This window comes from Nuphar pumila, chromosome 1 (genome assembly GCF_984573655.1).
Source record: "Nuphar pumila chromosome 1, dmNupPumi1.hap1.1, whole genome shotgun sequence".
Taxonomy (NCBI): Eukaryota; Viridiplantae; Streptophyta; class Magnoliopsida; order Nymphaeales; family Nymphaeaceae; genus Nuphar; species Nuphar pumila.
The window spans coordinates 45802232-45815610 of record NC_143249.1 but is presented as its reverse complement, the minus strand read 5'-3'; the positions used below and the strand labels follow the sequence as shown (position 1 = coordinate 45815610).

Sequence of the window (13379 nt, the reverse complement as noted above, 5' to 3'; positions counted from 1 at the left end):
AGGCGCCCATGAGTTAATAAACATATGGTTGTTTGTGGCCAATCAGATGAAGGAACTGATATCAAGCTTGCATGCCCTAATTATTGTCATTAACAACTTCTCTCAACCTCTAAAGAGCCTGATTAGTATGGCTCATGCTGAAACATATGCTGAACTCATCAAGAAGGCTACTACCTTTGAGGTAGGCATCAAGAGAAGAGTATGTAACAGGTTCTTGAAGCGCAACAAAGACAACATACACAAGAAGTTAGACCCATCTAAAGGTTAGGTCAACATAGTATGGGACATGGGGCAAAAGGCCAAGAAGAATAGTAGTTAGGGGTAGAATGCACACAATCAAAAAGGCTCCCAAAGAAGCTAAACGAGAACAAATATAAAGGCAATCCAAAATGGATCATAGGCCGGAGATTCACAAAGTTTAAGCAAACTCGATTACACAACCTTGATCTTCTACTACAGGATGACCTGATGAAGTTACCCAAAGTGTCGAATCTGCCATAGATAAAGGGTAAAGACCCATCCAAATACTTTCAATATCATCAGGCGGTGGGTTATGATACTGAAGAATGCATCGTTCTCAAGCACATCATACAAGACAACATTGAGAATGATGAGTTATTAATTGATGATGAACCACAAAACCAGGACAGTAATGACCTGAGCATTTTTCAAGAGCCCTTCCCAAATCATAATACAGAACCACAAAACCAGGACAACAATGACCTGAGCATTTTTTAAGAGACCTTCCCAAATCATAATACAGAAGAATGGGTTCAGGCTTGTGAACAAAAAGAGAATTGGTTTTCAGAAAAGGCTATAGAGTAAGGACCTCCTGTCAACTCAGTGGTATGCATTTTATGAGCCCTTACACGCAATGCCAATTCTTATCAACTACCAGTTGTTTGTCAAGTCTACTACCAAGGAGGGATGAAGGTACAAGAAAGACAAGCTCCAAAGAATCAAGAAATTTTAAGAGACTCTCCTCAGATAAGTGTGATTCATCTGAACTCATGAGACAATAATCACATCATGGTTCCTCTCCTAACATCCATCACAGAAAAGGATGACCACCCTGTATAGTCTTCATTGTCCAATTCAACTGAAGAATGAAATGATCCCATCATCTAGCTCAGTCGTGAATATGGCGTCATCCAGTTTGAGACAAGTGTCAATCAAAGATCATTCCAAAAGGCCAAAGGATTTTAAGAACAGGGGAATGATAGATGACTCTCACCTCAAGTCACCCCTTATATTATCATATATGAAAATGGATAGAAAATCACTATGCATATGGGGTATAAGACTTTCAAGGGATTAGGAAAATGTTAATAGGGTATAAGAGAGCCTATCCCAGCAGTGTCAAAGCCAAGGGACCCAAAGTGTAGGTTACAAAGGACCTAAACAAAAAATGGGAAAAAAAAAACTCACATGGATCCTGAAAGATCACTTCAAAAAGGGGTCAACCATCACCAACTCAATGGAGAGTCCAGTTCCTTCATAAAACACATGGTTGGCACTTCCTCTATATCAACTTAGCCTGGGTTCACAAAGGATAAACAACAATTTGGGCTCTTCCATCCCTCCTTTTAGAAAAGACATCCTGCATGGGTCATTATCCTAGGACCCCAGGTAAGCCTTCAAAAACTTGGATTTTGTAAAATAGCTTTTAATAAACAAAATAAAAAATTCTCCAAAAAAGAAAAAGTTTTGAAAATCCAAAAAATTGAAATATTCTAAAAATCCAAAAAAAAAAATAGAAGAAGCCAAAAAATGATAAAAAATATTCTTTCCTCTCAAGGTCCAAGTTGTCATTTTTATTGCAAAAGTATAGACTAAAGAAGCTTTTGGCAAACCCTTTTCCTTTATTTTTTGAGACTATTCCCAATGATGCCTTTCTGTCAAAATCATGTGAGTACATGTCAATGAAGTTTAAACCTATCTAAAACCTAGGGATAGGTCATCGTAAAGTCATTCAAAAGTCCAAATCACTTAGACAAGAAGAGACATTTATTAGCCAAGCATACAAACAATCACTCTCAAATTAGCCTGACCTCGTTTGGTGAGACCCAAATGGTCTTGAAAAACCGGTTTACCTCTATACATTGGTCCAACCTTGTTCGGTGAGACTACATAGTGGTCTCCACACCCTAGTTGTCCTTGAACTGAACTGATATGATCTCATTTGGCAAGATCTGGAATGGTCTTAATAGTATTGTTCACCTTAGCTCAAACAATCATAGAAAGAGGATGGAGCTTCATCATGGTGCTAGGTATATCATTGAAAGATCATTAAAGATCACAAATCTTCTCTCAAAACGAATCTAACTCTCATCAAAATGGTCATTTTCTCAAGTAGGTCTATGCACCTGAGAGTCTATCACATAGGATATTCAATTCTTAAGAGAAAATAAGGTAGTGATAGAGTGAGGCTAAGGTACTTTAATCAAATGGTTCCAGTTTATGAGATTATAGGGGCATGAGGTAATTATCAATGCATGAATGCAAATTCTATGGGAACCCACCTAGGCAACCAACTCTCCAGAAAAAGGGTTGGGTACTGATTATCTCCGTTGATAATCTGCTTTAAAGGTTTTCACCCTTAAGACATCTTTTTCTTTATCTCGATAGGGAAAAACATTAGAAAGGCATAGAAAAAAGAGAAAAAAAGCAAAACACAAAAAAGGCAGTGCATTTAGGCTAACACCTACTTGGAATCCATGACGAGGTGACATGCTCCAGTTACGAGATTGTCTTAGGGTTTGAGGTTAGAATAGAAAGGTGTGTGCTATAAAGAAGCTAATACTTATCTTTAGACCTATCGCAAGGTGACAAACTTCGATCATATAGTCTTTGGAGGTAAAGGTTGGATAGCTAGGGGCATCTCTCCTAGACTGGAAATCCATGAAACCCATGATTGCCATGCCCCTCCGATTATATGATCTTTGGAGGTAGAGGTTGGATAGCTAGGGGCATCGCTCCTAGATTGGGAAGCCATGAAACCCATGATTGACATACCCCAGGTCAAAGGATGACAAAAGTGAGAAATAAACTTCTTTCGAACTAAAAATAAGGACTCCAGAAAACTTACCTAGGGAAAAATTGTGCACTTGAATATGTTCTCATCAAGCTCTAGTTTCTCAGAGTTCAAGCCTTAGTGGAGACCATTAGACCAAACCAAAATGTCTTGAGACTTACTCTCATGGCCCTATAACTAGTCACTTAAAAATCAAGACAGAATTAGAGAAAAAAATAATAATAAAGCTAGGTGTCACTATCTTAGACTAACCTGAGAGAAAGAAAGTCTAAAGTGTAGGAATCTCAAGTGTATGAATCAACTTGTTAGGAAGGTTCTAATGTTTTAAGGTAGAAAATTCTTGACCTTATATGATCAATAATTTATAGTTGTTATAGGCTACCAACATTGTTACAACTACATGAGTCCCACTACATATTATAAAATTTTATTACATGTATCATATTGCACCAAAGAGCTTAGCCATAGAGATCTCGAGTCTGAGGAGCACACAAAATGATATGCCCCTTTCTTTAGTGCCACCTGACCGAAGTATATCTGAATCCCCTCACTAGGATAGAAAGTCTTGTATCTAAATTGATCAACCTAGGAAGGGTATCTCCACCCTAAGTCCTTACTGGGGAAACTCGACCTTATTCATAAACCCACAAGAGGTGTAGGACCCTTAATGACCCCCCACAAATTCTCAAAAGAAAATTATCAAAAGGCATAAAAAATCAAAATGGGCCTAAAAGACATAAAAGAAAGCTACATTATTATTATGGTACCTTTGCCTCAAGCCCAATATTTTCTCTCTCCAAAACAAATAAAGTTGTTCTTGAGATGGTCTGACCTCGTTTGGTGAGACCCATAACGGTCTCTACATCCATATTTTTAACCTTTTTTTACACTAACACTGATCTCGCTCGATAAGACCACTAAATACTCTTGGCAATCCAGTTGTCCTCAGACTCATCCGACTTCGCTTGGTGAGACCCATAAAAGTCTTCATAATCCAACTCTTCCCTTCAGATGATGGCATCGACCTCGTTCGATGAGACCAAATACAATCTCGACAACCCAGTTTTTCTCCAAAAATATTGGCACTGACCTCGCTCGACAAGACTACCAAATGGTCTTGGCAATCTAGTTGTCCTTGAACTAATCCAATTTCACTCGGTGAGACCCACAACGGTGTCCATAGTCCAACTCCTCCCTTCAGATGCTGACACCAACCTTGTTGGGCAAAACCAAGCATGGTCTTGGCAACCCAGTTTTTCTTTAAAACACTAATCTAACCTCATTCGAGAGGACCCAAAACCCAGTGGTTTTCAAAAACCAACCTGACATCGTTCGGCGATACCGCAACCCAGTTTTCCTTTAAAAACATCGGTTCAATCTCATTCGACAAGACACAAATAGTCCTTAAAACTCAATGGTTTTCAAAAACTGGCAAGACCTCATTTGGCGATACCAAGAAAAGTCTCGACAACCTAGTTTTCTCTCTAAAATCATTGGCATCAAATTCACTCAGCAAGACGACAAAATGGTCTTGGCAATCCAGTTGTCCTCAGAATGATTCGACTTTGCTCGGTGAGACCCACAATGGTCTCTGCAGTCTAACTCCTCTCTTTAAATGCTGACACTAACCTTATTTGATGAGACCAAGCACAGTCTCAACAACCTAGTTTCCCTCCAAAAATACTGGCCTGACATTGTTTGACAAGACCCAAATGGTCCCCAAAACCATTGGTTTTTAAAAATTGACTCTACATCATTCAGTGAGACCAATCACGATCTTCATAATGTTGTTTTTCTCTAAAAAGACTAACCTGACCTCGTTCGGCAAGACCCAATCCCTAAAACCCAGTGGTTTTTAAAAACTGTCCCAACCTCGTTCTGCAAGACCAAGCACGGTCTCAACAACTCAGTTTTCTCTCCAAAAACACTAGCATGACCTCGTTCGGTTGGACCCAAAAGGTCCCCCCACTCCAGTGGTTTTTAAACTATCCTGACATCGTTTGACGAGACCAGTCACACTTTCCACAATTTGGTTTTTCTTAAAAAACATTGGCCCGACCTTGTTCGGCGAAACCTAATTGGTCCCCAAAACCCAATAGTTTTAAAAAATTGGCCAAACCTTGTTCAACGAGACCAGACATGATCTTGATTACCTAGTTTTTTTCTAAAAATACTGGCCTGACCTCGTTCAGTGGGACCCAAACGATCTCTAAAACCCAATGGTTTTAAAAAATTGATCTGATCTCGTTCAGTGAGACTAAGAAATGTTTTGACAACCCAGTTTTGCTCTAAAAACACTGGTCTGACTTCGTTTGACCAGACCCAAATGGTTCTCAAAATCCAGTGGTTAAAAAAAAAAGAACTAGCCCAAACTCATTCGACAAGACCAATTCGGGCTCCAAACGATGGCACACCAGCCATCCGAACACCCTTCTTCCTCTTATTCGGGCCTTGGACTCTGGACCCCCTTCTTTCGATTTGGGGCCCGGACGGCCACACACCCGTCATCTGAACCCCCTTCTTCCTCTAGACCAGGCTCGGATGGTGGCACACATACCGTCTGGATCCCCCTTCTTCTTGATTTAGACCCCAAATCTCGTCCTTCCCGATTCAAGCTTGAGACAATGACACACCTGCCATCCGAACATGTTTCTTCCTCCAGATCGAGCCTAAGAAGATGGCACATCTGTCGTTTGAACCCCCCCTTCTTGCTCTAGATCGGGCCACTAACAACAGCACACACGCCATCTGGACCACCCTTCTTCTTGATTCAGACCCTAGACGATGGCACACCTGTTGTCCATACCCCTCTTCTTCTTGATTCAGACCCTAGATAGTGTCACACCCACTGTCCAGACCTGCTTCTTCCTTATTCAGGCCCCAGACGACAGCACCCCAACCGTCAGACTCTCCACTTGATCCAACCATCCTGCCTGTTCTGCCCATTCGGGATGACCCATCTCCCTTAACTCATACCCAGGGACGACCACACCTGGTGTCGTCCCATCTTGGGATTGTGCTTGGTCTAGCCATCCCACCTATGGGATGACTGTTTGTTTGGTCGTGCCTGCTTGGGATAGCCAAACAGTTTCGTTGTCCGGCGTCTTGAGTGTAACCCAATCTCATCCTAACCACCCTCGTCATGCATGATTTTCAGGAGGGGAGATCTCTTTTGGATGGAGTTTTATCTCCATTAGGGACAAACTCTGATCCATTTGGATTGGGTCTAAATATGAAAAGTCTTGTGGCTTGTATCCACTAAAAAACTATAAATAGGCCCTCCCTAGAACCTGGTCATCTTAAATTTTCCTGTCTGATCACTGATCCTAGAGAGAATGAACCTACTCTTCCATATCCTCTTCTTGAGAGTTGTCTTACCTACGTCGAGGTACTGCTAGAGCTGTTATAGCTATCTTACCTGCGTGGAGGTGTCGTCAGACTAAAAAGGAGCCTAAAAGCTAAATAAACCCTTGAGTCTGAAGAATGTAATTTTTTAAATTATTTAATTAAATTTGTTCTTTCATTTTATTATTTTATTATTTTATTATTTTATTATTTTAGAACAAATACTAATACACTTTAATCTTTATTGCATATTCGAGCTTCTTCAAGGTATAATTTGGGCTACGAAGATCGAAAAACTTGTCTAGATCCTACCTTTATGTCAGGCAAAGGACAATCGAGGCTCATATACGGAGTTTCCATAATTTCAAAAAGAATTTAGTGAATCCGGGTAAGTCCCCTCTTTCCCCTATTCTAAATTTTATGTAAACAATGACAAAATCATATTTTGGCAACACATGGAACAAGTGTTTCCATCTCAATGCAAGATTCCCAATCAGAGCCTGGGAAAACCATCCACATCTTGTTTGAAATTTCCTAGCACCATCTTTTTAACCAATGCAAACACATGATTGTTGGGCATTGAGGGCCTAAAATTAAGAGCGAGTATAGTAGGATTATGTAAAAAAAATGAATAAATAATTCTCATACAAAGATGGAACTTATTTCATTCTCCATTGATAGCGCTTATGAAATTACCATAGAGAATGTAACTTGCTACTTATTTTTAAGGGAAATGTGATCCTGCTAAACAATGAAAGAAACCATATTATAAAAGGAGATTATTTTTCGACTTAACATTTGCTTTGCCCTCTGATTTTTGAACTTTCTCAGCTATAACTTGGATGACACTTCATAGTTGTATAAAAAAATGTCTGAACTAGAACAAGAAAGAAACCAAAATAATAATAATAAAAGGGGCAAAGAAAGGCATAGTTTAACAAAGCAAACAGAAGCAACATTTCGAATCTTTTGTATCAACATCCACTTTTAGATACCTTTCTAACATCCGTGGCATACCTTTTACTTCAGAAAGACAGAAAGAACAAACCAGCCTTCAAGACACTTGAGGAGGAAGAAAAAGAAATGCTTGGCTTCTTGCCCTGCAATTGGATCCAAAACAATGCGAACGAATGAAGCTGCATCAGCTTGCTTGTCCCTCATGTATACACCAATATTTTTTTACAACAAATAACCCACTCCACACTTTTCTTTCCCACCTTGATCTTGTATCTTCAAATAAACCTCAATGGGCACCACTGGTTCTCAGTATTTGGCAGCACCACAGAAGCTCATGCTGAGAGAACAATGGCAAGCCTGGTTCAATACCTACGGTAAGTCTGCCACCTTGATTCAGGTCAAGTCTTCATGAGTCATTGAGTCCGAGCCCCACATGCAACTCCGTTTGGCCTTTAGAGCTGGTGGGACTATTAGATGAGATCTAGGACTCAGGTGGGTCCTCTACTACTTTCATTCCTAACATCCTTGTTGTGACGTGCTCCAGGGTAACGTTTAGTGGTATAGTGGAGGAAATTCAGGAACCTGACAGTAGCAGAGGAGGCCAGGTCCCTATACAGAAGAGACAATCCTTCAAAGGTATTGCAGCAAATTTTGATCGCTCTATGATCGTGGCAGGATTTTTTCATCCCAAGCATAATACGAACATGCTAAATGTTTTTTTTAGATGTGTTCAGCATGGTCAATTTATTAAGAATCAACACCCGGATTATGTGTTTTTGATGAAAAAAAATTATTTGGAGTAGGGGTGTCAACGGGTTTACCTGGACCCGACCTGAACCAAACCCTACAGGGTCCGGGTATGGCGATAAATAATAAGACCGATTAAAACCCAAGTCGGACCCAAAGGTCCGATTAATACATGGATCCGGGTATAGTTTGTGAAATTTTATACCAGACCCGGACCCGACCCGAGTTCCGATTAAGACCCGCAAATTTCAATGTAAAAATGATAAAAAAAAATATGGTTTTACTGGGTATGGTCCGGATCAGGTTCATGTAGTTCTTATAAGGTCCGGGTCTAGTTTTTCTTATAGTGGACCCGATTAGATCTGGGTCCAGACCTAATACTGTACCCAAAAACAGGTCCAAGTCTGGTACCACCTGGGTCCGAAGACACCCCTAATTTGCATTTAAAAAATTTACAAAGATTTTGGACTGTTGATTTTTTGAATCTTATAAAAACCCATCTCTACGTGGGAATTGAAAGCTCTAAGGGCTGATCCCCATATGAATTTCACAGATCACATCTGTATGGTTCAGATTTAAAAAATAAAACAAATAAAACTTTAAGAACTTTATATATATATATATATATATATATATATATATATATATATATATAAAGTGATAACGTCATTCATAGCAGGGTTTGATGGATGGCCAACGCAAAAACGCTAAAACATGCTATATGTGCATTTTAGCGTTTTTAGTATTTGACCTGCTTTTCGATGGGACCTTTAGCTGCAGTAAAAAAACTGCTTAATGTCCCAGCAAAAACTGTTACCTTTAGCAACGGTTTTTTACTGTAGGGTCTCAGTTATCTCTAGGACCTTTAGCGGTTGTCTAAAACCACTGTTTGACCGCTGCTAAAGAGGCGAAAATGAGTACATAGCACGTTTTTGCTTTTTTTTTCATTTTTTTGTGGCCGTCCATCACTTCCTGTGATGGATGGCCACAGGATGGACGGCCACAGGCATTCCTTCGGTAGCTTTGTACCTAAGGGTTGACGATCCAAAAATCTCCAACCTAATATGGACCATTCGATCAGACTGTCCAGATTAGGTGTCATAATCTTTCGTCGTCCGTTTTGGCAAGCGTCTCTATCTATGCCCACTGGCTACTTGCTGCCAGACGGTTGACCAGTGATCGCCCACCAGTTGTGTGGCCATTGGTGAGCAAAGACCTCAAAAAGGAATTCGACCACCGATGAGTGGTCCCCGGTGGTCACTGCAAGGCTACAGACCATGGCTAATATGGTGACCGTTGGGAAGAAGTGGTGGAGGGAGGGGGACATGCATCTAAAAAGTTGGGAAGAGAGAGAGAAAGTCCAAACAATATAAGATCGTCAGATTGTGCAGATTTTGGACCATGGACGGTCCCATTCATATATATGTAATCACCAGAATATGAGAACTAATGTTTAAACCGTGATTTTCATGATTTTTTTTGTTCTTTTCTCTTGAATCTAACTACACGAATGTGATCTACGTGCATGCTTGATTTTATAAGAACCTGCGCTTGAATCATCCAGTTTTGATGCATAAATGAGATTTTTTTAAGGCTTCAAAATCAATGGCTCACAATCTTCATAGATATTTAAACACTCAAAAATCTCAGTTTTTCACAGAAAATACATGATCCAATGGTTGATTCCTAGCAAATTCACCATGCCAATTACATCCACATAGTTGGATTTGCAAAAAAAAGTGTTGTAAATGCACATATTTTCAGATCTCTCTCTCTCTCTCTCTCTCTATATATATATATATATATATATATATATATATATATATATATAGAGAGAGAGAGAGAGAGAGAGAGAGAGAATATGAGAACTAATGTGTGAACCATAATTTTCATGAATATTTTGTTCTTTTCTCTTGAGTATAACAGTATAGATGTGATATGCATGTTTGGTTTTATAATAAACCACTCTTGAATTGTCCAATTTTAATGCATAAATGCGATTTTTTTAAGGCTTTAAAAACAATGGCTCATAATCTTCATAAATATTCAAGCATTCAAAAATCACACTTTTTTTTATCAAAAATACATGATCCAATGGTTGATTCCCAGCAAATTCAACTTGCCAAGCACATCAACATGATTGGATTTGCAAAAAATATTTTAAAAATGCCCATATTTCTAATTTTCATATTCGTGTTCTCATATTTTCAGTTCTCATATTCTAGTGACTATATATATAGTCACTAGAATATGAGCACTAATGTGTGAACTGAAATTTTCATAGATTTTTTGTTCTTTTCTCATGAATTTAACCATAGGGATGTAAACAATATGCTTGGTTTTATAAGAACTCACTCTTGAATCATCTGATTTTGATGCATAAACGAGATTTTTTTAAGGCCTTAAATCAACGACTCATAATCTTTATATATATTCAAGCATTACAAGATCACATTTTTCATAAAAAATATAAGATTCAATTGTATATTCCTAGGAAATTCACCATGCCAAGCACATCCACACGGTTGAATTTGCAAAAAAAGATGTTGAAAATGCTCATATTTCTAATTCTCATATTCTAGTGACTATATATATATATATATATATATATATATATATATATATATATATATAGAGAGAGAGAGAGAGAGAGAGAGAGAGAGGGAGAGAGAGAGAGAGAGATGTGTTCCTTAGGCCCCCTTTTTCATTACATTTCATTGGGCCCATTCAAAAATTATAGTTTTAAGTATTTTTTTCTCACGGTAGATGTGATCTATAGGTTTTGTTTAGTGGGAACCGGCTTTTGGATCGTTCTGACTTGTATACAGGTTTTTACGGTGATCTAAAATCAATGGCTATGAAGGTACCAGTTTTTTCCGGCTCAAAAAATACATTTTTTCATAAAAAAAACATGATGCAAGAGTCGATTCCCAATAAATCAAGGATGCTAAACACATGATCTATCATAAAACATTTAAAACATATGGGGCAGAACTAAAAACGAGACATAATATGTTCAGTTCTCTATCTATATATAGATAGAGAGTAATGATAGGGTGCTCTCGTACTCCTAGCTAATAAAAGCTTTACTTTTTCAAAATTCATAAAATCTTTTTTAATGACTTAAAAGATCGTATTTTTTGCTGAAAAAACATGATCCAAAGCATGATTCCTATCAAATAAACTATGTTGTCAGCGGATTTTATAGGTGTATGAATCGGCCTCTGCATCAAATGGAAAAGGGGCCAATTCGGTTCAAAGATGCTGATTTGATTCGATTTTGCTAACATCCTGTACCGGACATATAGCCTACCAAACCACCTTTTCTTAGTATATATTAAATAAAGGCTGTATACCTAAAAACGCACTTTCTTACAGACAAAAAAGAAGGGATCAAGTGGTTTGGAAGGCAGATACCTGGCTTAATGAGTCCAAGGTACCAACCAAGCGAAGATGGTGAACTTGAAACTGCAGTAGCGGCAGCCGCTTATGCCATAACAATGATGGAAGCATCTGGCGCCATAAGTCAGAAGAGATCTGGTGAAGGGATGGAAAACACACCACTTAGGACAAAGGAAAGTACAGCAAGTGGTCCACAACCTGATGGCCTCTCCAGAAGACTATCCCGTAAGTCCACAGGTATTGGAAACTAGAGACTTTTTAAATAGCTGTTAATGACAGGGAGACTAAGTGGCAGTGGGTCTGGGGAGAAGATGCTGACCTCTTTGTCCCAGGTTCAACTCCCACCGGGTGTGCGCGCGCCTGGGTTCCGATGTAGGTGACCCCACCAAGGGTTTACTTTGTAGGGGATGAGCCCATTATGTGACCTGCCCCGGTCAGGGTTCTTGGCTAAAACCCTAAACTTCAAGAAACTGTCAATCTTTTGAAAATTAAAATCTGAATCTTACAAGATCCACAACAGCGTCTGACAACATCAATGGACATAATTTTAATGCATCTTTAAAAAAAGGACTTTTTTACTACATTCAAAAAAAAAAAAATTCAATCAGGTGCCCACATACCCGTAAAAATGTCATAATCAATCATTGTTATTTGTAAGACACAATAAGTGGAAATTACAGTATATGCCATGTAGTCTTTGCTTAGAGATGAGAATAAAAAAACAGGGGAAGCTGAAGCAACAAAATCAGAAATTATAACGGATGGACCAAAGCCAGAAAAAACTGCACCTCTGATCCCAACAGTTGGAAAAGCTCCAACCTTCACAGAGAAGAAAAAGGTTTCAGATTATAACAGCAATGTAAGGCCTACACTAAAGCCCACAGCTTTAGAGTCTAAGGAGGCAACAAAGACAAGAAGTGGAACTTTAGAATCTGCTGTAAATAACCAAATAAAGGCTGCTGCTTGGAAGATTGCAAAATTGGCCGAAATACAGAAGAGGTAACCTTTACTGTATTATCAAGTTCCCATGGTTGCAATCAAACTTATCCTGCATTCAACGAGGAAAAACTTTCAGGTATGATACAGACATGGAGACGATTAGTTCGTGGGAGGACTCGAAGAAACGAAAATCAAAATCTAGATTGGACAGGACACAAGTAATTTATGTGTGATCTCTTTTGAGTTGAGAAGCTATTTTTATCTTAGGTGTTCTTTTTATACATTTCTATAACTGTTAACAAGTCATCCATTTTATGGGCATTGCAGGAAGAATTAGCAAGTAAGCAAAAAGGAGCTACTACGAAATACCACAAACAAATGAACAAGATCGATGGCATTGCTGGCAGTGCAAGGTCTCAGGCGGAGGAGAGATACCGAAATGAAGAGATTAAGGCAAAGGAAAAAGCAAAGAAAATCAGATCATCAGGAGAGGTTCCTCGGACATGTCTCTGCTTCTGAAGTTTATATGAGGCCGCTGCTTCAATTCAACTAGCACTATTAGTAACAATCACATCCATTCACCTTAGGGACAGTTTCATTGTACATCAATGGAAACTCTTTAAACAATCAGAGAAATCAAGGCTTGAGCTGCAGTGGCTACAATGCCACATTAACTGTTCCTAAACAAATAGTTTTAGAAATGTAAAACGAAAGATTGTGATATGATGAATGTACCTGAAGGGAACACTGCAAGCTTAAAAATTAATACATTAACAGAAATACCAAGAGAATACATGCTTGCAATCTGATGTTAAACTTGTGGCATAAGTTGGATGTCCAGGTAAAATCGTCCAAATAAATGGCTCCATATGTAGAAAATACAACGAACATGAAACAATCTCTAATGCAATGACCACTTACTGCCACAAAGGCCAATGATGCTAAAAGAACACAA

At 38.8% G+C, this 13379-nt stretch overlaps 1 protein-coding gene across 1 annotated transcript; it reads left to right on the top strand.

The window, feature by feature from the left end:
• The first annotated feature begins 7625 nt into the window (after positions 1 to 7625).
• Positions 7626 to 12943, top strand: LOC149848869 (uncharacterized). Its single transcript, XM_090005487.1, has 6 exons — positions 7626 to 7687; positions 7881 to 7972; positions 11462 to 11722; positions 12211 to 12484; positions 12561 to 12642; positions 12752 to 12943. Exons 1-6 carry the CDS (start codon positions 7626 to 7628, stop codon positions 12941 to 12943), a joined length of 963 nt encoding a protein of 320 aa, XP_089861613.1.
• The last annotated feature ends 436 nt before the right edge of the window (positions 12944 to 13379 follow it).